The sequence below is a fragment of the Triturus cristatus genome, chromosome 6 (assembly GCF_964204655.1).
Source record: "Triturus cristatus chromosome 6, aTriCri1.1, whole genome shotgun sequence".
Classification (NCBI taxonomy): Eukaryota; Metazoa; Chordata; class Amphibia; order Caudata; family Salamandridae; genus Triturus; species Triturus cristatus.
The window spans coordinates 1,686,591,070-1,686,615,728 of record NC_140589.1 but is presented as its reverse complement, the minus strand read 5'-3'; the positions used below and the strand labels follow the sequence as shown (position 1 = coordinate 1,686,615,728).

At 44.3% G+C, this 24,659-nt stretch overlaps 1 protein-coding gene across 8 annotated transcripts in view; it reads left to right on the top strand.

The window, feature by feature from the left end:
• ANGEL2 (angel homolog 2) overlaps positions 1-24,659 on the top strand; it is a 402,703-nt gene that overhangs the window by 359,577 nt on the left and 18,467 nt on the right. For all 8 annotated transcript variants that reach the window (XM_085612886.1, XM_085612885.1, XM_085612891.1 and 5 more), the window contains one exon: positions 15,641-15,804. In XM_085612886.1, coding sequence (XP_085469012.1) covers positions 15,641-15,804 — 164 coding nt within the window. The remainder of the gene's footprint in view (positions 1-15,640; positions 15,805-24,659) is intronic.

The window sequence follows — 24,659 nt, the reverse complement described above, 5'->3', positions numbered from 1 at the left end:
GAGTTGAGTGCCTTCGCTGATGCGGGGACGGAGAGCGACGCGCCGCAAGTCGCGGCGGAGGTAGCGGCCGACGACGCTGGGCGGCGTTCCCGGATCGGGCTGACAGGCGAGGCCGAGGCTGCAGTAACTGCTGTGGGCCGCAATTGCTGTGACCGCAGGGGACGCACCCGGAGTCACCGCAGCTTGGATGCGGGTGGAACGCGGGGACGACCGGAGAGCTGCCGGAGGAGGTAGTGCAGGGGGGTATCCTCCCCCCACCACCGCTCGGGAGCTGGTGCCTGGCATGAACTCCTGCTGTGGCCCTGACGTGGTTCGGCACTGGATTGCTGCTGGGAGTGGACCACTGCGCTGATACAAGTCTTTGGGGGCTGAGGTGCGAGAGGTCGGCCCCCCACCCCTGGCACAGCGGGCAGTGCTGCGCGGAGGACCCCAGGTACAGAGGTGGCAGTGCCTGGAGAGCTGGGGGAATAGTGAGCAGATACAGGGATTGGGTGCTGTGACTGCGACTTTTGGAATTGCTGGAGACCGGAGAAAGTGAGCACGTGTGGATCCCCCGGAGTGAATACAGAGGCTGGTATTGCCCTGGTTGTGGACACTGAGGCGTTGGGCTGCACCGGGCGAGTTAGTGAGAGAGAGACTGCACGGGACCTGCAATCCTGGTATGACGATGCGCTTGCTGGTCGCGCAACGTAGCCATTAAATTGGCGCTGAAATTGTCACTCAATGCGAGTGGAGTGCTATATTGAGTCCATCTGCCCTGGACACTCGTGTCAGTAGGGTGGCGTGGGGCGGCGGCTCAAGACGGCTCGGAGGGTGGATCTGCGCCATCGCTGGTCAGGAGACGGTTGATTCCTTCGCGATCCCCTGCTGGTGTCGACGGAGTGCTCTGCCCAGGGATTAGGATGAGCAGGACGGACACGATGCAGCCCAAACTCACGTTTGAGGCTAGTAAGAAAACGACCACGCCTGGGGATGCGACTCGCAGCTCGGCGGAGACGTCTGGAGTGGCGGGTGGCTCGGTGGACACGGCGATAAATCTGCAAGATGTCTTACGAGAGATGCTCCAAGGGTTTGCGACAATTGCGGACAAAGTTGACAGGATGTCGTCGCGTATGGATGCGGTGGTGCACAAGCTGGACGCGCACGAGGAACGGTTGACAGAGGCGGAACAGCGCATATCGGACTCCGAGGACACAGTGACACAACACACTTCGCAGTTATCCAGAATGGACAACCTACTGCGTGTCATCGCGGCTAAAAATGGGGATTTAGAAGCGAGAAGTAGGCGTAATAATGTATGCATCGTGGGTATTCCGGAAACTACCAATGTGGGCAAAATGGAGGAGTATGTCGAGAAGATGCTGGTGGCGGCGATTGGTTCGGATGCCTTTTCTCCCCATTTCATAGTGGAGAGGGCGCATCGGGCCTTGGGCCCCAGACCGAGGCTGGGAGCGACGCCCAGGCCGATCATAGCCCGGATGCTAAACTATCAGGATCGGGATGTGGCCTTACGGGCCGCAAGAAGCACGAGCTCATTATCCTATGATGGAAACTCCTTCACGCTGTATCCGGACTTCACTCCACTAGTCCAAGAGGAACGTAGGAAATTTCTGTCAGTTAAGGCAAAGTTGCGAAACTTGCAAATGGACTACGCATTGCTCTACCCGGCGCGCCTTCGGGACACGTACCAGGGGAGGCAGAAATTCTTCACAAATCCTCAGCAGGTGGAGGATTTCCTCAAGCAGTACAAACGAACTCACAGGTCGGGGGCCGGAGCGGAGGACGACATGGACCCCCAACAAGAGATGCTGGTGGATGGTGAACCGTGAGTGGGGAGGTCTTTGACTGCATATTGTTCTGAATGCAGAGATGAGAGCGATGCCTAAGAGTTAAGATTGGTGTTCCTTGCTGAGAGACAATGTACTGGTCTTTGTATCGGACTGGTTGATTCGGGGTTGAGAATGTGGGGAGTTGGCTGGCTGCTTCTGGGGTCTCAGCACCATCGGGGCCTCCTCCGACCGCATTGAGGGTGGTTTATGTCTTGCTTGCTAACTGATGACACTGGTTACTTATGGCATGTCCCAGATGCCTCTGATTATAGCGCCGGACGCCCCTCTGTATCGCCGGGCCGAGCTGCACATTGTGTAGTTGGGCTGGCGTTCGTAGGGGGGTATTAGTGATGCCACCTAGATAGGCTTCCCGATGGGAAATACCCTAGCATATGGTTTTGGGGTTGGGGTGTATATTAGCCCTAGTTTTTGGGGTGAATGTGGGAGGGAAGGGGGGGGTACGACACTGGCAGATTGGGGTTTGCTTCAGTGGGAGGGGGGTGGGAACAAGGGATTCAGTTCTGGTTTGGATGTTTGTGGTTGATGTACGGGGATGAGTGAATCGAAATGGTGCTGGGGTGGTTGTCTATGGAGACGTGAGTTGACAGAAGTGCAGTGCAATGCTGCCATGATTATTAATGAGGCTCAAATGTTGGGTTGGCGATGGGACCTAATACTGTGTGGTCTGTTCATTGGGCAGGAGATGCATTCGGATTTGGATGGCTTTTTGAATTCTGGGAGGTTGACGAGAGATGGCTGAACATGCACGTAACTCAAGAATCACGATTGTAACTTGGAATGTCCGAGGGTTAAATGATGCGAGGAAATGTAGGAGGGTGGTGGCCTATCTAGAACAGCATCAGGCGCAAATCGCTTTGTTGCAGGAAACACATCTTAGCCCCCGGGCTACTTACACTTTTGCGAGTAAATGGGCTGAAGTGCGGAGCTTCTCCTCATATTCAGGGTATGCTAGGGGCACGGCGATTCTGATCAAGAAAACGGAGCCGTTTGTGCGGCTAGGCGAACGCACGGATAATGAGGGGAGATTTGTCCTGTTATGGGGTTGACTGGGTACCGACACGGTCACGATTGTAAATTGTTACGGGCCAAATGTGGATTCACCTGCCTTTTTCACCATGCTGTGGGGTATGATACTGAACATAGGTTTCATGCATATTATATGGGGCGGGGATTTTAATATTACAATGACTCCCGGGCTGGACAGGTCGGATGGCAGCCCACAATACAACAGGGGTGTGAGGGATGCTGTGGCGGGAATAATGGAGGAAGGGGGACTAATAGATAGTTGGAGGTTCGTGCATGCTGGGACCCGTGAGGGGATACACTTCACAGCGTATGCCAACACTTGGGCTAGGCTTGATTATTGCTTTCTATCTCGTGGATTAGCGGTGGACTTAGGTAGAGTGATACATCTGCCGAGGTCTTATTCGGATCATTGTCCAGTTCTGGTTCAGGTAGCGGTCCCGGGGTATGGGAGGGTAACACCTACATGGCGTCTGCAACCCACGGCGTTGTTGGATCCCCTGTTCCAGACAGAATTGGGGGAGGAGATAGCGGATTTTTTTCCACGAAACAAGGGGTCAGTAGAGTGTTGAGACCATTTGGGAAGCGTTTAAGGTGACGGTTAGGGGATATTACATTTCAAAGAGCTTTGGTGTACTAAAGGCCATACGAGGCTCGCTCACCAAATTAGAGTCCGAACTTAAGGTGTTGGAAACCAGGATGCCCCGGGAGACGTTAGGTCTTCTCCATAAGGAATTTAGGGAAAAACTGACGCAATATGAGCGGGAAGCAGATAGAGAGACCAAATTCAGGGTCAAATATTGGCAAGCCCGTAGATATTGTGAAGGAGAGAGACCGGGTCGGGCCTTGGCGGCGATCACTAGGCATTCGCGGGGAACTTCGCACATATTAGAGATACGTGCACCGGGTGGTGTTATACATCAAGACACGAAGGGAATTTTAAGGCAATTCACTGAGCATTATGAAGGGTTATATGCTGCCCGCGGTGGCAGTGAGGTCCTGTTTGGTGATTTCTTAGACGATGTAGCATTATGTTGGCTGAGTGATGACCATAGGCAGTTTCTCGGAGCTCCATTCGAACTAGATGAAATACGGGAGGCGATTATGTCTCTGAGTAATGGTAAGGCGGCTGGATTGGATGGGCTGCCGGCGGAATTTTATAAATGCTATATCGATATCATGGCCCCAGTGCTTCATGAGGCTTATGAGGAATCCCTGGAAGTGGGAGTGCTGCCGGGGACGATGAGAGAGGTGGTGATTACCTCCCTGCTGAAACCAGGTAAGGACCCGCTGGACTGTGATTCTTATAGGCCGCTCTCTTTGATAAATTGAGACGCCAAGGTCTTGGCGAAGGCGAAGGTGCTGGCCACTAGACTCTCGCTGCTTATGACTAAAATTGCCCTTCCTGATCAGGCAGGGTTCGTCCCAGGGAGATCCACTGCAAGTAATTTGCGAACTCTTTTTTTCTTTGATTCATACAATAGCGCCGGAACTGCCTGTCGCTGCTATTTTTCTTGATGCAACCAAGGCATTCGACTCGGTTGAGTGGAGTTACTTGTTTGCTATTCTGTATAGGATGGGGTTTCCCAAAATCTTTGTTGCGTGGATAAAACTGCTCTATACTGACCCGAAAGCGAGAGTGCTAATCAATGGTGAGCTGTCTAACCCGATTCCATTAACCAGGGGGACCAGACAAGGGTGCCCGTTGTCCCCACTGCTGTTCGCTATAGCAATCGAGCCGCTGGCATGTCGCATCAGACAGCTGCACAAGCAGAGTGCCTTTAAATGTTTTCAACGTCAGATCGACGTGTCCTTATATGCTGATGACTTAATGCTATATGTGGTTGATCCGCAGACCAACCTCAATCCGTTACTCCGCGAATTTTTGGTGTTTGGTAGATTGTCTGGAATTCAAATCAACTGGAAGAAGTCGCAGTTTTTTTCCCTGACGCCTGCGGTGGGATGATTCTCGTTGGATTACCCGCTCGAATGGTGTGAGTCGGATCTTGGATACTTAGGGGTTCAGATTTCTAAAGTCCGGGAAGAGACGTTGCATTTGAATTATGGTACAGCCATGAGTAAGTTGGCGGAGGATGTTACTCGCTGGATATCTTTGCCGTTTACCATGGCGGGTAGGGCCTCATTGATCAAAATGGTGATGTTACCTCGCTTCTTATACTTCTTCCAGAACATTCCGTACTATCCAGGTGCGTTTTTTTTTCGAACGTTGCGCTCCGAGTTACTGCGACTCGTCTGGGCTGGTAAGCAGCCCAGACTGGCATGGTTGATTATTACCCAGCCATATAGTAAGGGAGGATTTGACGTTCCTGACTTTCTAGCGTATTATTTGAGTGCGCAGGCACACTTTGCTTACCATTGGTTTACACCTACGCCATATATGCCGCAGCTGGCGGTAGAGGACTGGATAGTCCGACCTCTGCCACTGCCGGGCATTATTCATGGCCCCGTCAGTGTGATTGAAACGCCATTCACTACGGTGACGTGCACGATAGATGCGTGGCAGCGAATCATACGCAGGATGGCACTCAGTCTCTTGTATGCTCCGACCTTGCCGTTGGTTTATCATCCGGACCTGTCTCTGTTGCAGGAAGGTGGGTTCCGGGGGTTATGTGCTAGGATACAGGTCCGACATTGGGGCGATCTCTTTGTGAACGGTCAGTTCAAGACGAAAGAGCAATTGTTCCGTGGATATCAGCCTACTCCGCTGGATGTCTTTTACTATCTCCGGTTGCGGCAGGGGCTGCGAACGGTGTTGCCGCAATATCCGGAGGAACCTGAGATAGTAAAACCGTTGCAAGTCCTGCTTACTTCTATGGATGGTAGTCATTTAGTCTCTCAACTATACAGCAGTATTCGAGAGTATGGTAGGAATGAAGACTGTAAAGCGCTTAGAAGCTGGAGTGCCGAGTAGGGCAGGGACATAACAAAAGCGCAGTGGGCGTATTGTTGTGAGCTCACTTTCCAGATCTCTTCCAGCTGCAGATTGCATATTATTCATTACAAGTTTCTGCAGCGATTGTACTACACTCCTGTTAGAAAGCTTAGATTCCAGTTATCGGACAATGATAAATGTGATAGATGCCACTCGGAGGGTGCTGATTTTTTACATCTGGCTTGGATGTGTCCAGGGGTGGCCGATTACTGGACGCAAGTCCACACTGCGCTGATGGCTATGTTGGGTGCTGCGATTGACAAGGACCCGTTCTTGATGCTGCTGGGCTATACTGCGTCGATACCAAAGGTGAATCGGAAATTTGTGAACATTGTACTGTTGCTAGCGGAACGGCGGGTTGCATGTAGGTGGGGTAGGGGTCGAGCACCGAAATTTAAGGAATGGATAGAGGATGTATTGTACTGCCAGGAACAGAACGCTGTATACGCTGATACACAACTATTGAATAGCAGGGCTAAGGACATATGGGATCCGTTTAGAACATACTTGGCGACACAGAACAGCTCCGCTGAAGGGGAGAGACAGGTTCCGGCGAGTGCAGGGCCGACAGATATAGCATCCAGCTGGCAGGGGCTCATTGAGGCTTAGCAATGGGGAAGAAGTGATGAGTAGTGGTGGTAACTGTAGGTTTGAGAGGTTCTGAAGGTGGCGTGACTGTTGGAAGTGGGGGCGGTCACATTGCCGACTGATGGAGCTGGTAGGTGAGCAGATGAGATGCATGAACCTGGTGTAAATGGCTCATTATGTGACAAGGGGGATGGGCTGCAGGAGTGGGAAACGTGGAGGGGAGCCGCGCTGGCACGGCTATATGGCACATTGTGGGGAGGCCCCCAACTGCTCTGTTTTTTCACGTGGGTACGACCGGTGGGGCTGCTCAGAGATGTGTGGTCTACCTGCCTCAGGGACTTGATCCGTGGAGTGATATGGTTGTATGCCCATCGTGACTGTGTCTTTTATGGACTCTAGTAGGGAGATGTGCTCCTTGACATCCAAACCCCATAGCTGATGATGGCTGGTGGCACACAGAGCAGATGTGCCCAATGGACAGAACACTCATCTCATGGCCTAGGATTGTAGTGCATTGCGCTTGTCTGATATTAAGAAAGGTATATAGGTACTTGCTGCCGGACCTCCGGGTTGTCGGTCGATTGGCTGTGTGCAGGGTGGATAGTCCCTTCGATAAAGTGTTCTCTATAGCCGGCCCGTGAGGTTGTAGGCGCGAGACTGTATGACTGAGTAATGTAGAAATAAAGGTTTTTGAACTTTAAAAAAAAACAACAAAAAAAAACTAAGGGTTCAATTGCCAGACGGCTCTCACAAACTATTCGTTTTAAAAAAATATATATATATTTTATTGAACCACGGTATCAATGAAAAAACCATACAATAGAAGAAGAACTACATAATAATATTGCAGGTAGAATTGGTACATTACATAAAGTTCACCACATGTTAGACAGAATAGGGAAAAAAACCAAACAGAACATAAACTCACAAAAGATACTACCCTCCAATGTGGTCAATCATGGCTTTCCAAATAGTAAGACCAAATTTGCGCCTGCTGGGTCTTTTGACAGAATATAGACTAACTTCCAAATTAAAGATATTATAAAACTTATCTCGCCACATTTCGAAAGGGGGTGCCTCAACCTGCAGCCAAGAGGCAGCTATACAGAGTCGTGCTACTGCTGTCGCAATAAAAATTAAATAACGAAATTTGAACAAAGGTTGATCATCATTTAATTCCTCCCCTGTCCCTAATAACATCATGGTGGCAGATATTCGGACCGGGCTTCCAATGACTGCTGACAAATCTTTCAATATGGCCCAAAAACTGACAAAGCTTGGAGCATGCAAAAAATATATGTACAATGTCAGCATTGTCTGTCCTGCAGCGAAAACATTTCCCGTCGTTTAAACTATTCCCTGTCCTACCCCATTTCATCATTACAACGGGAGTGCGGTAGAGGTTAAAAACCGTTTTATTAATGCTGCGCCCGCAAAGACTCAGCAAGACAGACTTTCCGAGCAATTTTAATGGAACTTTCAACGGAACCCAAATTAGCTCCCAAAGCATCTCTTCACCTAACATTAACTTTAACAAGGTCATCGGCCCTACTTGCTAACAATAATTGATACGAAGACCCTATCCTTTCCTTACGACTAATAGCATCAACTACTCTGTAAGGGGTTAGAGCTGAGGCATGCTTATTTAGAAAATCACGGATCTGTAAGAACTTAAACAAGCATTGGCATAGCCAATAGGTCTCGCCTTTGGGACCTTATAAGTGTTTAGCCATGCAACAGTTGCATAACTAAACACTTATAAGGTCCCAAAAGCGAGACCTATTGGCTATGCAAAGCGCGAAAGTGATCGTGAACGTGATCACGATCAAACATCAAAGCGGCCGCGAAAGTGAAAGTAATAGCGGGAAAGCGCGGCGCGCGCGCACATGCACTGTAGCTCTAGGCTGGCCTGGTAGCACTTTTTGGAGCCCTCTCAATAAGTCTCGCCAGACCAGCGCATGCGCTGGGTCAGGCAAGACCTAAAAACTGGGTGTTCGGTATTTTATATTTATCCCTTAGATTAGAAAAAGGAGCACACACCCCATCTGATGAAAAAAAGTCCCCCAGCCGTATAATACCTTTCATTCTCCATTCCAAAACAATATGATCCCAAAATATAGATGGCGATATTAGGTCCGCTGACAATGGTGTATAAAAAGATACCCTGGGAATATGAAAAAAAATTCTGACAGTATTCCATACCCCAAAAGCAGCCCCAAGAATTTTAAAGCGAATCCTTTTATAATAACTACCATCAAGCCTACAAAACAAAGAATTATGTTTCAGGGCCAAGGACCATCTGGTAAATAGAAGGTGCCTCTGCCGGGTTGCTGATTTCTTGCCCAGACAATAAAATATGCATATTAGCCAACAGACAAGCTAGATGGTAGAGAAGAAAATCTGGTACTGCCCAGCCGCCCCTGTCCTACGGAAGAGTCATAAATCGAGCTGCTCTCCGAGGTTTCCCAGGAGCCCAGAAATACCGAACACAAAGTGATTGAAGATATTGAATCTGAGGTTTAGGTATCCCTAAGGGCACCGCTCTAAAAAAAATACATCACCCTAGGTAAAACCACCATTTTCAAAAGATTGGATCTCCCAACTAAGGAAAGGTGCAGGCTCTCCCAGCTCTCCAATGCTGCCTTGGTCTTGCACATAATAAGGTCCCAATTAACCTGAACTAATTCATTTAGGCATGGTCTGATCTTAATGCCCAGATAAGTAGCTTCCTCAACTACTCTATCGTCACTGACCCGAGTACGGTCTGTACAGACAATTTGGGTTTTGGTAGTATTTAATTTATAGCCTGACACAGCTCCAAATTTGCCAGCTAAATTTTCAATTTCAGGCAGAGCCGAATCTGGGTCAGCTGTTAAGACCTCGATGTCTTCGGCATAAGCCAATACCGAAAAATGCTCATGATACACCATAAAGAGAGGGATATGGTGGCTTAGCTCTAACATATTAATAAAAGGGTTAATATATAGGGCGAACAGGAGCGGAGAACACGGACACCCCTGTCACGTACCTCTGGATATCACGATATCCTTGGAGCTATATCCCATTGTACAGATCTTGGCAGTGGGCGACTGATACAGAACCTTCAAAGCCCGGACAAACCTCTGGCCAAATCCCATGCGTTGAAGAACCCCCATAGGAAGTTCCAGGCCACACGATCGAACGCCTTCTCGGCATCAAGCAGGACAAGTCCTAGACTTTGCCTGCGCGACGTCGAGAAGGGTCACGACTCGACTTATGATTAACCGTCCCCCGTCCCGGAATAAAGCCATGTTGCCGTATCGAAACCAGGGGAGAGACGACCTTCGTCAACCTGTTAGCGAGAATTTTTGCGTAAAGCTTACCATCACAATTGACCAGTGAGATTGGACGATATGACCCGGGGAGATCCGCAGGCTTGTCCTTCTTAAAAATAATTATATTAGCCTCCCTCCAGGTTCGAGGGGCGACACCCAAACGAGCTGCCTGAAACGTACCAAGCATGTCTTCCTTAAGGTCCTGAAAAAAAAACTTTATACACTTCGATGGGAAGTTTATCGGAACCAGCGGCCTTGCCACCGACCATAGTGTCCAGGGCTTGTTCCAGCTCATCACTAGTGAAAGGACTATCTAGAATCTGTGTCTTCACATCCCAACTGTTCCCATGGCAAAGAGGGAAGACCTAAATCTAGAGGGAGATCAGCTGGCCCTTGCTCAGTGTACAGATCCGAATAGAAGGCGTAAAAAACCTTCAACATTTCTTGTGGATCATGCACCATTCAACCTCCACTGTTTTTAATGGCTTGAATTCTTTGCTGGGCTTCTCTAGATCTAATCTTCAGGGCAGGGCACATGCCCGTAGCTTCCCCATATTCATAACATTGTTTCTTATAAACCTGGTATTTATATGCAATTTCTTGAGACCATGTGAGATTTATATTCGATTTACATTGCGCAAGCTTATCTAGAGCCTCAGTTAAATCAATACCCGCTGTTATATCACAGGACAGCCTTTCTTCAGCAAATTTGAGTTGACTATAATTTTCCAAAATGGCGAACACAGCCTGTTTTTGTAGAAAAAGACCATAACTGAGCACTTCGCCTCTAAGACAGGGTTTGAACGCATCCCAGACCATATCACATGACACAGATTACCTGTTTATTTGAAAACAATCTTTAATCCAGCCCTTCATGTGGTTGACAAATGTAGGGTCAAGTAAAAGTTTCCTATCCATAGTGAAAACTTTGGAGGTCTTAGGGGTCGCCACTTTAGGAATACTGATTACCACTGGAGCATGATCAGACGTAACCCTAGGATAGACCTGTATCGTAGAATCAGAAGCCCACACTAGAGATGTAAAAAAATATTCTAATCGTACCAACTTATTATTGGGGAGGGGGGGGGGGGAGAAGAAAAAGTTAATCCTGGATCTTGAGTATGTAAAGTAACCCAGACATCTACTAGCCCATGGTCGATAAGCAGATGGCTTAATGTTTTAAAAACTTTGGACTTTCTGCCCTTATAATCCTGCATCCCTGATTGTAAGATATTACCCGACACATTAATATTCAGGTCCCCACATAAAATTAATGGTGTGGGCCATAATGCGAGCTCGCCGTTCAAATATTCCAGAACCAAAGCTTCGTCCAAATTCGAAGCATAAACTGTACATATAGTAAATCTTGCATCCCCAACTAGACATTCTAAAATAGCCCAACGACCCTGATTATCTACCAGCTGACGCCCTGTTATCACCACTGTAGGTCTGGCCAAAATGGCAACCCCTCTGACCACATTAGATTTCTTGGATGCTGCCAGTATAACATACCCTAAATCAGTCGAGGTCTGCCGCTTAACCCAAGGAAGATGAGTCTCCTGCAAACAGACAATATCGGGTTTGATAGTCCTTAATTCAGCTTGAATCTCTCTTATTTTTATTATAGTTAAGCCCACATACGTTAAAGGAGCAGATACGCAGACCTAGATTGGCCATGAATCGGTATCAACATTTGAACTGTACTACATCTATAATCGGAGAAAGAAAACATTTTAAGAACAAAGCATGATACTGTGGAAAGTTTTTCATTTAACCACCCCAACCCACCCTTCCCCCACCTACAACCCCTACCCTTTCCACCCATTCCCTCCCAATCACCCCCCCCCCATCCAATACACATGGCAAAGGGACCATGGGTCCCTGGTGATGAGGAGCTGAAGGCTCCCCTGGAAATCCCCCTCACATTTAGTCGCAAAACAATTGGAGGAAAAACAAGACAGAGAACAGCTCCAGCTTATTACACAGCCATAAGCCATCTCATAAGGTAACATAACATAGAACAATCAAATAAAGCCCTTCGATGGAAGCCCGAATAGGAACTATAAAATTCAATTTACTTGTACAGCTGTTCATTTAACTCATTAGATTGAACATAAAAATTCTCTTGCTTGAATTTCAGAGACAAAAACTTTCATCTGGCCCTGATAGAGCACTTTTAGCTTTGCTGGATTAAGCAAAAATGCTTGTGCCCCTTTGGCTTGGAACAGAGAGATTAGTTGGCAGAGCTGCCACCTCCGCTCAACTGTCGCTTGGCAAAAATCTGGCCTGACCAAAAAATCATATCCCTTCTCCATTCGTTTCCTATTTGCCTAGCCAAATCAAAAGAGCTTCTCGAGCAGGAAAATTATTTAAGGAAATCAAAATAGCCCGAGGTAGCACATTGGACTGTCCGGATTGCTGTCGAATTTTAAAAGGAAACCGATGGGCTCGTTGTATTTCAAATTGCCATTCCCAATGCTTTAACTCTGGGAAAGCCTCTGTGAACAGTTCTATAACAAACTGGCGAATGTCCCCGCCTTCTACCCCTTCAGGGATACCCAGAATCCGAAGGTTATTTGGTCGCATCCGGTTCTCTAAGTCCGAAAGTTTCCAGATTGCGTCATCCTTCTGATTTTTAAGTATCTCTGTGAGCCCCTTTTGCGTAGCCAGATCGTCTTCAAGCGTGGAGATTCGCCCCTCTGCCTCACCAACCCTTGCTGCAATATCAGAGCACGCCTTGGCTACCCTCCTAATGGAGTTCTGTAGCTTGCGGCAAGCCCCCTGGGTTCTGGCGTTTTCCAGTCTCGTTTCAGCACGATGAGCTACAATAGTCTGATATATTATGTCCAGTGTTACCTCCTTAGGAGGATCTTGGGCTGGGCTTACAGTAGGCGCGTCATCCCCCGTTTCAGACAGTAGCAGATTACCAACCAGAGCTGAAAAAGAATAGTCCCAGATCATGGAGCCTGCAAAGCCCTGAGCCTTGGTCAAGGCCAGATCTTAATACTTTCTTTGTTCTCTAGGTTTCCGAACAGTTCGTATTTGAGACAGGGTCATATCTCCCTGACTCCCTCTACCAGACGGCCAGTCTGCGCTATCAGTATCCTAGTCTGCCCAGTCTCTGCTCAGATTTTCATCCTCAGAAGATGAAGAGGGGTCAGATAATGAATAAAACGTATCCAGGGCTTCTATTTCCTTTACAGGGTCCATCTGATACCCCTCTTGGAGATCAGGTTGGTTAACGGCAGACTTCCTATGGTGTGCCCCAAAAGCCTCCATTTCAGAGTCATTCTGCATAGTCTTTAGCAAAACTACAGGACCCATAATGCAACTGCTGGGTAATACATCTTTAGCGCTGGAATCTGTCCCTTCAGTTTCTTTTCCGTGTATTGGGTGTATTTGAAACAGCACCTGAACTGTCTACAGGACTCACCAGCGCTTCTGCGTGCTCAGATAAGGCCTCTAACAGTCATAGCAGATGGCAAAGTCATTCCTGGATTAGGAGCTGTTATTGCAGGCACACCGGTACAGGGTATTGTAATGCTTTCATTTTCCTTTGTTTTCTCCCCTCCTGTTAATGGTTTCTTAGTTTTAACAGTCTGGGGGTTAAAAATCGATGGAACAGCCGGTTTCCCACGATTTATTTATATTCAGATCTCTTGAGCCGCTACTTGCCAGTAGCACGTCCTTCCCATCTTTTACTGGGCTGCTAGATGCGGCCGTAATACTGCGGTTCCTGGCATTTATTGCTGCTTGCTTTGGCGCCATTCCACCGCTCGGCGAAAATACAGTCACACAGTAGCGTCTCAATCGGATCGCTTGATCGATCCGCAGCAAGACCCTCGGAAACAAAACCAACAGCCTCCAGATCATCCGGTCGCGTCTATACGGATCTCTCGGGCTCCGTAATTCATAAGTCTCTGCGTTACGCCATACTTCCAAAACGCGGAGAGCACGGGAGGGATTTCCAGGAGGGCGCCCAAGCCAGCTCACTCAGCCGGCTGACCAGCCGCCATCTTCCCCGCTCATGCAGCCCTCTCACAAACTATTCGCTTGTGCCACTCAAGTGCAAGGCTGAAACTAAGCTCAACCCCAAGGACTTACTCAACAAGGAAGAAAGGGGCAGCCATTGTCTTTGTAGCAGATACACCTTTACAGGAGATATGTATGGCAGCAACCAGGTCATCTGTGTATACTTTCACAAAACACTACTGCTTAGGCAGTCGAACAAGGAAGCTCAAGTGGGACAAAACGTCTTACATCTGTTTAGAAATATCAGCTCCTCTTCAATCCAACTACCGCAAAACTAACAAAACCACTACAAAAAGAATGCACAGCATGTGAATCCAGAAAAGATTCACACTGCAAACTTGCCTGTAGGTGTAGTTTTGCAGCTTGAAGAATTTTCAGTATTCACAAGTAACCCTCCCACTAAGATGGAAGGAGAGAACAGACTAAAGAGGGAAAAATAAATCTTTAGAAGGCGACTAAAGGTGGGAGCTTCCGGGGGAAGGCATACAATGTCTTAGGAAACACTAAATGGGGGATATGTTGACGCCCAACAGCAACAGAAAATAGGACTACAAAAAAGTGGAACATACCGGACCTAACCTCTAGATAGCTAAATAGTGCACAGCATTTGAATCCAGAAAATTCTTCAAGCGGCAAAACTACACCTGCAAGTAAGAAACTATGCAATTTTCATTTCCCCCAGTGTCTGAGAGATTGACTGTTTAGCGTGACCTATTGTGATGCAGAATTCACTTGTAATTATTTCCTCTTCAAAAGTCAATATCATCCTATTTCCACATTTTACTGCTGTAAACTGACTCATCAATAATCCTACAAAATGATGTAATCCTCCATTTGTCATGTAAAGGAGAATTCCTGAATTCTAACTTGACCTTTGTCCATTCTAGCTGCCAAATTTCCATCTCGAGCCCTGTTTATAATCCAAGAAATACTTGAACATTCTTTTCTTCCAAAACGGGAAATGTGACTCCCCTGTAAAAAGTCTTGTTAAGAAGTAACGTTTTCATCATTGTACTCATGGCTACTTTTAAAAGTTATAGTTTGACTTGACAAGTATGAATAGTACTTTTCAGATTCTTATCAAAATGATGCTAATTTTTGTTTTGTTTATTATTCCTGTATTTTAGCAAGAAATGGTGGGCCTACCTCCAAGGTTCTAACTTGACTGATTTAAGACTTTGGCTTTATTTTGTTTCTATGGGGCTAATGCATACAGCAAAAAAATGTCTGTTACTTTATTTTTCCTGGCCTCTTTCCCTTTCAGCAGTGCTAAAGCAGTATACCGGGTTTCCACAAGGCTTGTCCGAATAGAAGAAATTAACAGAGCAGTAACCTGTAGTGTATTGCTCATTTGTTCCGAAAGTATTACTTTGCTTGCCACTTTTGCTTCCGACATATAGTTTGTCCTGCATTTTCTTTGCCATCTGTTTGCTTGACTCATAAATTGATCTTTTGTTGTGTCCACTTACAGATCCTGAGCAAATAAACATTACTTAGACCTTATTTGTTTTATCCTCTCACACTTGTGCTTTGCGGTAGGTCTACAGACCTGCACAGCAGACATTTTAGAGTGATGGTTTTAGTATAGGAAATTCTCATTGTTTTAGAGAAATAGAATGAGTTGACCCCGTTGTAGGGACATGCATGTGCAGAATATGCTCAATATTTTTGTTTAAAATAAATGTTTTATATAGTTAGTTGTATGGAACAGTCACCTGTCTGTGCTTGAGATGACGGTCATTTCCATTGGTTTCTTATTGGGCAACCAACAAGCGTTAAACGTTATAGAAGTGATTAGTTAACTTAATTTTCTGAAGAAAAAAAGTGGTAACTTTTTTTTTTGTTATATCAATATTCTGTGTTTCTGGTTACATCCCTAGACCTAAATCAAGCTTGCAGCATGGATTCAGTTTGTCTTCTGTGTACTCTCATTTTATCCCTGGAACTGGAATCCCAGAGGTAACCACTTGCCACTCTAGGACCGCTGTTACAGTGGACTACATTTTCTACTCTGCAGCAAATAACGACGTATCGTTACGTCCAGGTAAATATAGTAATTGCCCTCTGTTTTCCTACAGCTTTTATGGAGTGAGATTTACTGTGGGACTTATTTTTATGATACTTGATTTTACTAGAAAATGCAAAATACAGCAACTTATCTGATGACCAAAGTGATTGGAATCCAAGGATAGAGAGACTGCAATCCACTCTGTAGTCCAGTGCGGAGAGCTAAAGGTCGTTGAGGCTCTGACCCTGGTTTGTTAATGTAGATAATGACCCACTTACGAATGAGGAATGGAGTTCCTTGTGTAATTCAGTTTTGTTTTTCATTTGTCAGTGGATAATTAATGAAAGCCATTCTACCAATAAAAGTACAAGACTTGAAAATGAGCTGGTCCTATTCTGTGTAAAACAAACTAAAATAAATGAATCAGTGTGCCTCTTGTGCTCATAAATTGGAAGTATTAAAATTGAATAGAACCACTTTATAAACTAAACCATTAATTCTACCAGACGCAGTTCCCTTAAATTGAGACCATCAGAACTGTTCGAACAATTGGAATTTTTTTTTTCTAAAAGGGTTCATTTCCTTAGACCTTATGCTGAAGAAATGTACCCAGTGCATCTTTAGCGCCAATAGCCTTGATAAACCTGCCAGTGGAAATGTGAAACAAGTTGACTTAATAGTTAAATTGTAGTATCAAGCGGTAATGAGATTCATGTGGCCAGGTAATATATTTATAGAGCAATAATAAATATGTATGGAAAATATAAAATGATGGAGATTAGTATAAAGCTAATTCAAAACCATTTATTCAAATTCTGCAGTAAACTACAAACAATGTATTCTTTATTTTCTTGTTATCTTGATTAGATGCTTTTAAATTTAGTTTCACAAGCAAAATTGTTCAAGGTCCTTGTCAAAGTCTGGCAGTCTAATTTTTCTTCAGTACTGCTTTAAATTCGAAATATCAGAATGCAATATTGTAGTCATCCCGAACTCATTCAGAGGCAGATTTACTAATATTTCATGCAACACAGCACAAGTCATAACCCCCAACATCTAAAAGTAGCCATGAGTATATGAAATGGAGAGAGCAGAAATACACATTTAGCTACTAAGATATTGAATTTATATAGCACTTACCCTCCCTGATGAGATGTTGATGTGATTTACGGCAAGTAGCACACTATTGTTGGTTATTGAGATTAGTCTTGTGCTCTCAAACCATTCCAAACATTTAGTTCAGTTTCTTTGTGATCTATTAATGACATTTCTGTGATCACTAGAGCGGTTTATGTGAGAAGCAAATGGTTGATGGAATGAATATTTTTAGGTTGCAGGGATATGGTTTCAAAGAAAGAGATTGATAGGCTTGTAATTTAAAGTAGTCTATATATACAAGATGCATGCATAAAGTAGAAGGGGAAGGAGAGGGGCATTCAAAATAAATGGGTAAGGGAAAACTTTAAAATTAAGTCAAGATCAATTTTTCATGCAGTGTTTTTGGACTACAGCAGGGAGATTTTTTGCAATAGCATGCAATCTGTAAATGTAAAGCTATAGAAAGGAATGTGGCTGTTACAAACTTTTTAGATACACTTCAACTTTCAAGAGGTGACAGATGCTTTCCTCGCAGCAAAATGCAACCCGGTTGCTTGTTGAGACCCCTTTACAAGTGACCGTCAAGCAGTAACATTAACACACATCCTAGTACCCATAATTTTACCATTTGACTTTTACAACACCATTGAGAGGGCCCTTGTACACATCATCCCACTGTAGGCATGATCTAATTACTAAGTACTGTGAAATATTCTTAGTTTATGCACACAAATAATTTTACAATATACAAATTAATCAAATAAATGTTATATAAAAGCTTGCCAACTTAATATATAACAAGGCAGTTGATAAACGTTGCAGCAATCCTCATTAGTAAATTCAGTGCATCGTTCACATGACTCATTCATTACCTGGTTCAGAAGGGGGTAGGAAAGTGCTGCCCCTCCCCTAAACCCTGAAGAGTACTGGGACTCAGACCAGAAACCACGGTCCGCAAAATAAATTTGTGTTGTGGTTACACCATGACTGTCCAGCTTTCACCTTTCCTTGTAGTGGAGCATAAATGGCCCTAATAATGTGGCACACTTCTGCTCCCTGCTAGTGCACTGATTTAGGCACCCTTACGCCATGCTGCCATGTTGCCTATGTTACAGGTAGGATTGTTTTTTTCAGGAAGGGGTGCCTTTTTGTAAAAAAACAATCCTAAAAATCAATTCCCTCTTTGTGTGACCTCGATAGCGTCATGCATAGAAAGAGGAAGTAACTAGGATAAATATTTCTACTTGTAACAATGATCTGTGGGTAGGCGCACCATTTTAGTGCAATCCTAGGCTTACTACTTTTAGTAAATCTGAGATTTCATGGGTGGATGCATAGGAACGTCCATGCGTTACTCATGGAATGCCTACCACGAGAAAATGTAACTCAAAGTAGCACAAGCACAAATCTTTGTGTTGCGTCACATTTCTTTACAAAGTCATGCGGCTTTGTAAATCCCCTTCAAAGACTTGCGTCGCTCAAGGGCGACATAAGTCCTTAGAAAATATGGTCCTCGTGTCCAAATACATCCATAAAAGATTAGCTGAAGTGGATGAGGACCCAAACATTTCTAGTGGAATTAAGTCTTTAAAGATCCTGTGTAAATACTCACTCTGACCAAAAACTTAAATTGACCCCAGCTTGAAATGTGGTTGGGTTAGGTCGGATTTAAGTCTCCATAGTAAAACAGGTGCTTTACCCCACTCTAGGAAGTAACTAAAAGAAGTGTGCACCAAATTAATTCATTCACATATGTAACTTTACACAAAAATGGATAAACCATAAGTTGCAGCAGGAAAAATGTTACTCGCTTCAGCCAAAATCTGTCAGCTATAGCAATAGCTGATGTGAAATTTATAAAACATATGCAGGCCACCTTCTGCACATCAATAGCTTTTGGAAAATTTAGGAAAAGAGCAGTGATGTTTTTTTAAGGTTTCACAAATTGGTCTAAAGCCTGTCTGATAGAAGAGCAAAAAACACACTTTATAACCCAATCAGACAAAACCCTCAAGCAATTTTACATACTTTGGCGTCAACGTTGAGGAACATGATCACTCCGTAGGTTGAGCAGATTTGCCCTTATAATTGGTGTGCCTTATCGACTCTTCAGTGACTTGCATAACAAGACATTAGCAAACATTGCCTAGAAAACCGGCCAAATAATGAGGCCTAAGATCATATTAATCATACTCATTGGTATCCCCTTGGTATTTAGGGCTGAATTAATGGCTTTATTAACCCCACCCACAGGAAAAAATAGAATATAAAAATGGAAGTAAATCTTGAGAAACACTCCTCTTGAAGCCCCATTGATGCACATAGAGAAAATATATGGTCCCATCCACTGGACCTAACTATATTTAATCTTCTAGGAGTATCTTGTTGCCCAAAAGCCATTTATCAATGCCGACATTTTTTTTTTTATTACAACTTAAAAAATCTTGCTTAGCATACTTTTGTACGATCACTCATTGGCTTACTGCCAGCACAGCTTTCAGATTGTTAAAGGGCATGAAGACCCTTATCTTGCATTTGTGTTTTAATGTAGAGGTGAATCAGTTTACACCAATTACAATGGGTATCACAAATAGAGTTGTGAGCCTTAAATAATTCCACTTCTTTTAAAACAATTCAACCTTTTAAAACAATGCACCCCCCACCCCCATAAGCAATGAAATGCAATTTTTACTTGGGGGTGTGGGCACTCGGTCTAATGCAATAGTTGTGGCCCCAGAAGAATTACTTGCCTGAAAGTATAATCCATGGGAGTGCTGTTTTTTTTTTTTTTTTTTTTTAATTAAATTGGAGTGTCCACTGCCAGTCGCCCATTCCGTACCCATGCGTAAAGCATGAAAGTCTGTCCATTCACCTGCTACCCCCATGTCAAGTTCATTTTACAGACCCCATATGAACAATGGAAGAACCAACCTATTAGTGCTCACATTGAATAATAGAATAGAAGTGAGGTTCCACTCCATGCTCCAGCAGAGGAATATAGAGCGCTAATAAATCACCAAGTTGGCCATTCCTTTTTGTAATCCACATTGCTCATCTTCAGATGTTGTGCATTTGGACCGTTGGATCACATCTAAGTTCAATGTATCATAGATGTGTACATAGCCAATCTGAATCAATGACTCCCTGAACCCTTCTGCTCCTTTATTTTTTCTACCAGTTTGAGGGCAAAATAGATGACCTGCGGGTCTACTGCTACTCATGGGGTGCTGATCCACCGCGCCATGGTTCATTTTAAGAAAAATATTTGCAGGACCACTTCTACTCCTTTCCAGTTAAATTCAGTTTTCATACCCTTCTGCGGGATGTACTTCACTTTCCTACTGCTGTGTAATTAGGATTTGATATGGATGCCTCCCATTCAGACAATACAACAAAGCTTTTACTCCTAGAAACAATAGTCAGGCGATTTTCAGCCCACCATTTCCCCTGTGTTTGAAAGCTGCATTGGCTACCTTTGGAATCTCACATACATTTTAAACCTTAGATCTGATAAATCAGGCTATACACAAGAATGTTCCAACTTATTTGGACTATAAATGTATTCCTTACATTTCATTTTTATCTGCTGAGGGGAAAAAACGAATTTCACAACGTCTTGAAAGAAAGTCAGAAAATGAGCATTTGCACAACCTTAGCCTGTACAGGTGGGAAACCACTGCCTGAGAACCATACAAACACCATGAGGTTCAAAGTTGAGGGCTGTAAACACTGTTCTAATCAATACTGCTAGTATGTTTGCACTTACATACCATGCTGTGTTGGTTGTTGATACTTTTCAAGCCTACTCAATTTATCAGATTATATTGAGTTTTATAGAGCACTCCTGTACTCTTGAGTAGAAGGATGCTTTTCAGTGTAACAAATGCATAGCATTGTAACAGCAGAGATCTATAATAGAGGCACATCTTTTTACTTAGAGGTAAACAGACAATCTTTGCTGATGAAGCTGAAAAAGGTGAGCTTTTAAGTGTTGATGAAAACATAAAAGAGAAGATTTGTTCCTTAGATCTGCTGGAGGAGAGTACCAAATAGTTGTTTCAGCGCCTAAAAAATAAACTGCCATTGATTCTGAATTTCCTCACTTCTTATTAGAGAGTCTTTTTCTCTTGTAATTTCCGTCTGCCTGAGAAGAGCGGTTAAGCCAAACACGACCGTTGAATCAGATGGAAGGTGATAGGCATCCATTTTTACATTTTACTGCTTCTGTTTGCAGCCATTATAGGCTAGAAATGTTTGAGCACTATGGTTAAACTTCCTTGTGGAAACCATGCTGTAGTATATAAGTCAGTGTTAAGTGAGATTTTAGGTTCCCTAGAAAAACGCCTGAGCTAAAGTCTAGACGGGCATGCATTTTTAGATGGAAAGGCTTCAAAAGAGGTCCCCTCCACCCCCCTCAAAGGGTGGCCATGCACATTAGCTGCTTTAGACATTTGTGGCCATGCACATTAGCTGCTTTAGTCATTTTTTGCTTGTAGGAGGTGTTCAATTTTACTGTGACAGGAGAGAAGTCAGGTACTTTGGTTTCACTAAGTAATACCTGGTCCAGTTTGCTTTTGTGTTTTAAAGATCTACAATATACAAACAACTGGTATAGAGGGATAAATCTCTTTTATTTTTGCACAAAAGTTTATAAATTACCTTGGCAAAACGCTATTTCTTATAACAAATTCGATAATTATTTTTCAGGTGCAAATATCCATCAGTGTGCATCTAAATGAACTATACACAAACAAACTAAACAAATTCATTACAAATAAGAAATAATAAATGAATTACAAGACAATCCATATATACATACAACAACTACATCAATTATATTTTCCCCTATCTATTTCTTAAAAATGTACACTTCTCCATCTCAGTGATACATTCAAAGGTGGTCCTCTTGGCGTCAGAGGTATCCTCCCTCTATCTTAATTTGTTAAGCCAAAAACTAATATTTCAATTAAAACAATAGGCGGACTCCTCCTTTGTCTGTGTGTCGACGCGGTCGCGTTTCAGCCTCCACTTTATTATTGGCTTCCTCAGGACGGGGGTACACTCTGTGTGTAGTCAAAATTAATCAACCTTCAACGCAAAAAGGCATCTGCTTGAGCCCCATACGTCAATCTCATAATCCTCTAAACACTTGCTTCATCTAGAGGGGTCCTTGCATTCTTCATATCATTCGTCGTAACCCCAGGTCAATTGAATTAAACCCAAGTCGCTGCGTAATCGTCCAGCGTTTCCTCCTTTCGCTGCAATCTAAGAAGCAGAACAAAAATTTGTTTTTTTGTTTGTTTTAAGTTGAGCTTCAGAATACTGTCAGCCATCCAAGACTGGATTAGAGAGAGTAGCGCATAGATTCAGGAGACTGCAAGACCAATGTTAAGCGGGTTATGGATTTACAAGGATAGCTTTTTCTTTTTTCTGCCCCCTTTTTTTCTTTTCTTTTTTTAAGCTGTGTTTTCTCCTCTTTTTCTTTCTCGAAGTAGGAATAAAAGGCGTAGCCCAGTCTAGTTATGCCTTCAATGTTACTAACCTTTCTTTTCTACAAAGTGCCCTCACCCTTCTTCGACCGTTTTACAAGGACAATACAGTTTTTTGTTGTTGTTTTTTTTTTCTACCAACCTACTTCCAACATCTTCATGCTTGTTTGAGACCGTGAAATGTGTTTGTGCTACATTTCCTTCAGTTCAATTCATGCCTGCTCTCCCTTAATCAAGTTCATTCAAATACAACATTTTCCACAGGTCTTCGAAAAGCACTTTCAATGCATCAGGTGAATGGTCTTCTGCCTTGGTATTCAGTTCAGGTGATAATATGAAAAACATTAGATAAGTGCAGTGTTTTTCTTTAGTTTTTTTTTTTTTAGTTTTATATAGTGCGAACTAGACCCGAGACATCGGGTATCATGGCGCTCTACATGAGCACCAGTTTCGTTACAGATTGACACATTCATTTTTGTTAGGCACAGGGAGATTAAGTGATTTGCCCAGAATCACAGGATGTTGAGCATCATTGTTAAGACTCGAACCCGGTTCCCCAGCTTCGAGGTCGACCTCTCTAGCCGTAAGGCTACATCCTCTCCCCATGTCTATGGTTGGTGCATAGACATCCGCCTCCACTTTAGGTTCTCTGTCCCTTTGCTCTGTTGGCATGATTGCAATTACACTTTGTGCACTTAGCACTCTACCACTATATGATTTCTGTTCCAGATATTACTTAGCACGTACCAATGCCACTGGTGAGCTCTTTTTTACGTACTGTAACATATTGCTCAGTGAAATATCTGTGTGCCCCTCTTTACTCATTACGGTGCTTTGGTGCCTAAAGCAGCTTAGTAAACGGTTCTATGCACACATACTGTAGCAGCAGATCCGAGTCTCAATAAAGAGTGCCTCAAGAAAACTTTCCACTCAGGTCAACGCGGTCACCTCAATATGCTTCCACACGCTCAGCATGCTCCGCAGAATCTTTAAATGGCTCCCCATTACCACCAGAAAGACTGTAAGGCATGCCATCACCCCCCCCCCCGACCCCGACTGTACTACGGCAACCCACTCTTTGCCGGCACCACCACCAAACTCCTTTAAAGATTCCAGACTATCCATAACGCAGCCGCTAGACTGAGCCTCAACATGACCCAACACCTCCACTGGCTTGGGGTCCAGAAGTGATGCCATTTCAAGCTCCTGACTCGCGTCTACAAAGCCCTCCATGACCAAGGACTCACCTATTTTAACCAATGTCAGCACTGCCACCATCCTCCCCGGGAACCACTCACACACTGCTTCCGCGCCAGAGGACTCTCCTTCCCACTTCTCACCGCCAAAGCCTGGAACACCCTCTCCCCCTCTACCTCCGCACTTCACCCTCGCTGACCGGTTTCAGGAAGGGGCTCTTCGAATGAGATGTACATCAAGCACCTTGATACCCACGGGTTGACAAGCTGCGCTCTACAAATAATCGATTGATTCAATGTAATCCAAATGCCACCTCATTACTATGGCTGTTTCAAAGTATCTTTGAAATGTGTCCTGGATGTCCGATGTTTTACTGTACTTGTATCTAGGAAGATCTCCCTATTCAAACTCCAGTTGACCATGAACAATTATTTAGTTAAGATGAGGTATATTTGTGTTTTGCTTTGAGGCATCCTGAATAAACTGCGCCTGTTTTGTAGATAAAAGTGGAGCCCTAAGTAAACACATGAGTCCGGGTGTAACTTTGCCTGTAAAGATTTTTATGTCTCACTGTTTAGTAGTGTATTGAGTTAAAACCCTGGAATGGGGAATTATCATGTAGGGCCAATTTTTAAGGTCCTAAAAGTCACCTGGGGTTTAACACAGACCTCCAGAAAAAACGGGCTCACGGCAAGCAGTGGTCCTTTCAAATGTTGACACTTTTTAATACAACTTTTTTAATTATGTTTAGGTTTGGGGAGTGTGGTGTACTAGAATTCTGAAACTATCGTGCAATTTATTGGTTTTACATAGTGTATGCTAACATCCACAGTTTATGGATAACTTAATGTCAGTTATTACTTGTGCCCCGTACACCTGGTCATCACTTATTCTTGTTCCACAGATCAGTTACTTTTTGGCAAATAATTGACCGTTACTTAGTAAACACAAGTGTCCCAGTGATCATTCTAACGTGCGGCTAATTACCCAGTAGGGTATCCATGTTCTTGCAGGTCCTGGAGGCTTATTCTAACAACCAGGTCTTGAGGGCATTTCGGAATTTCAGAAGTGAGGTGATGGTCCGGAAGTGCTTGGGGAGGCTTTTCC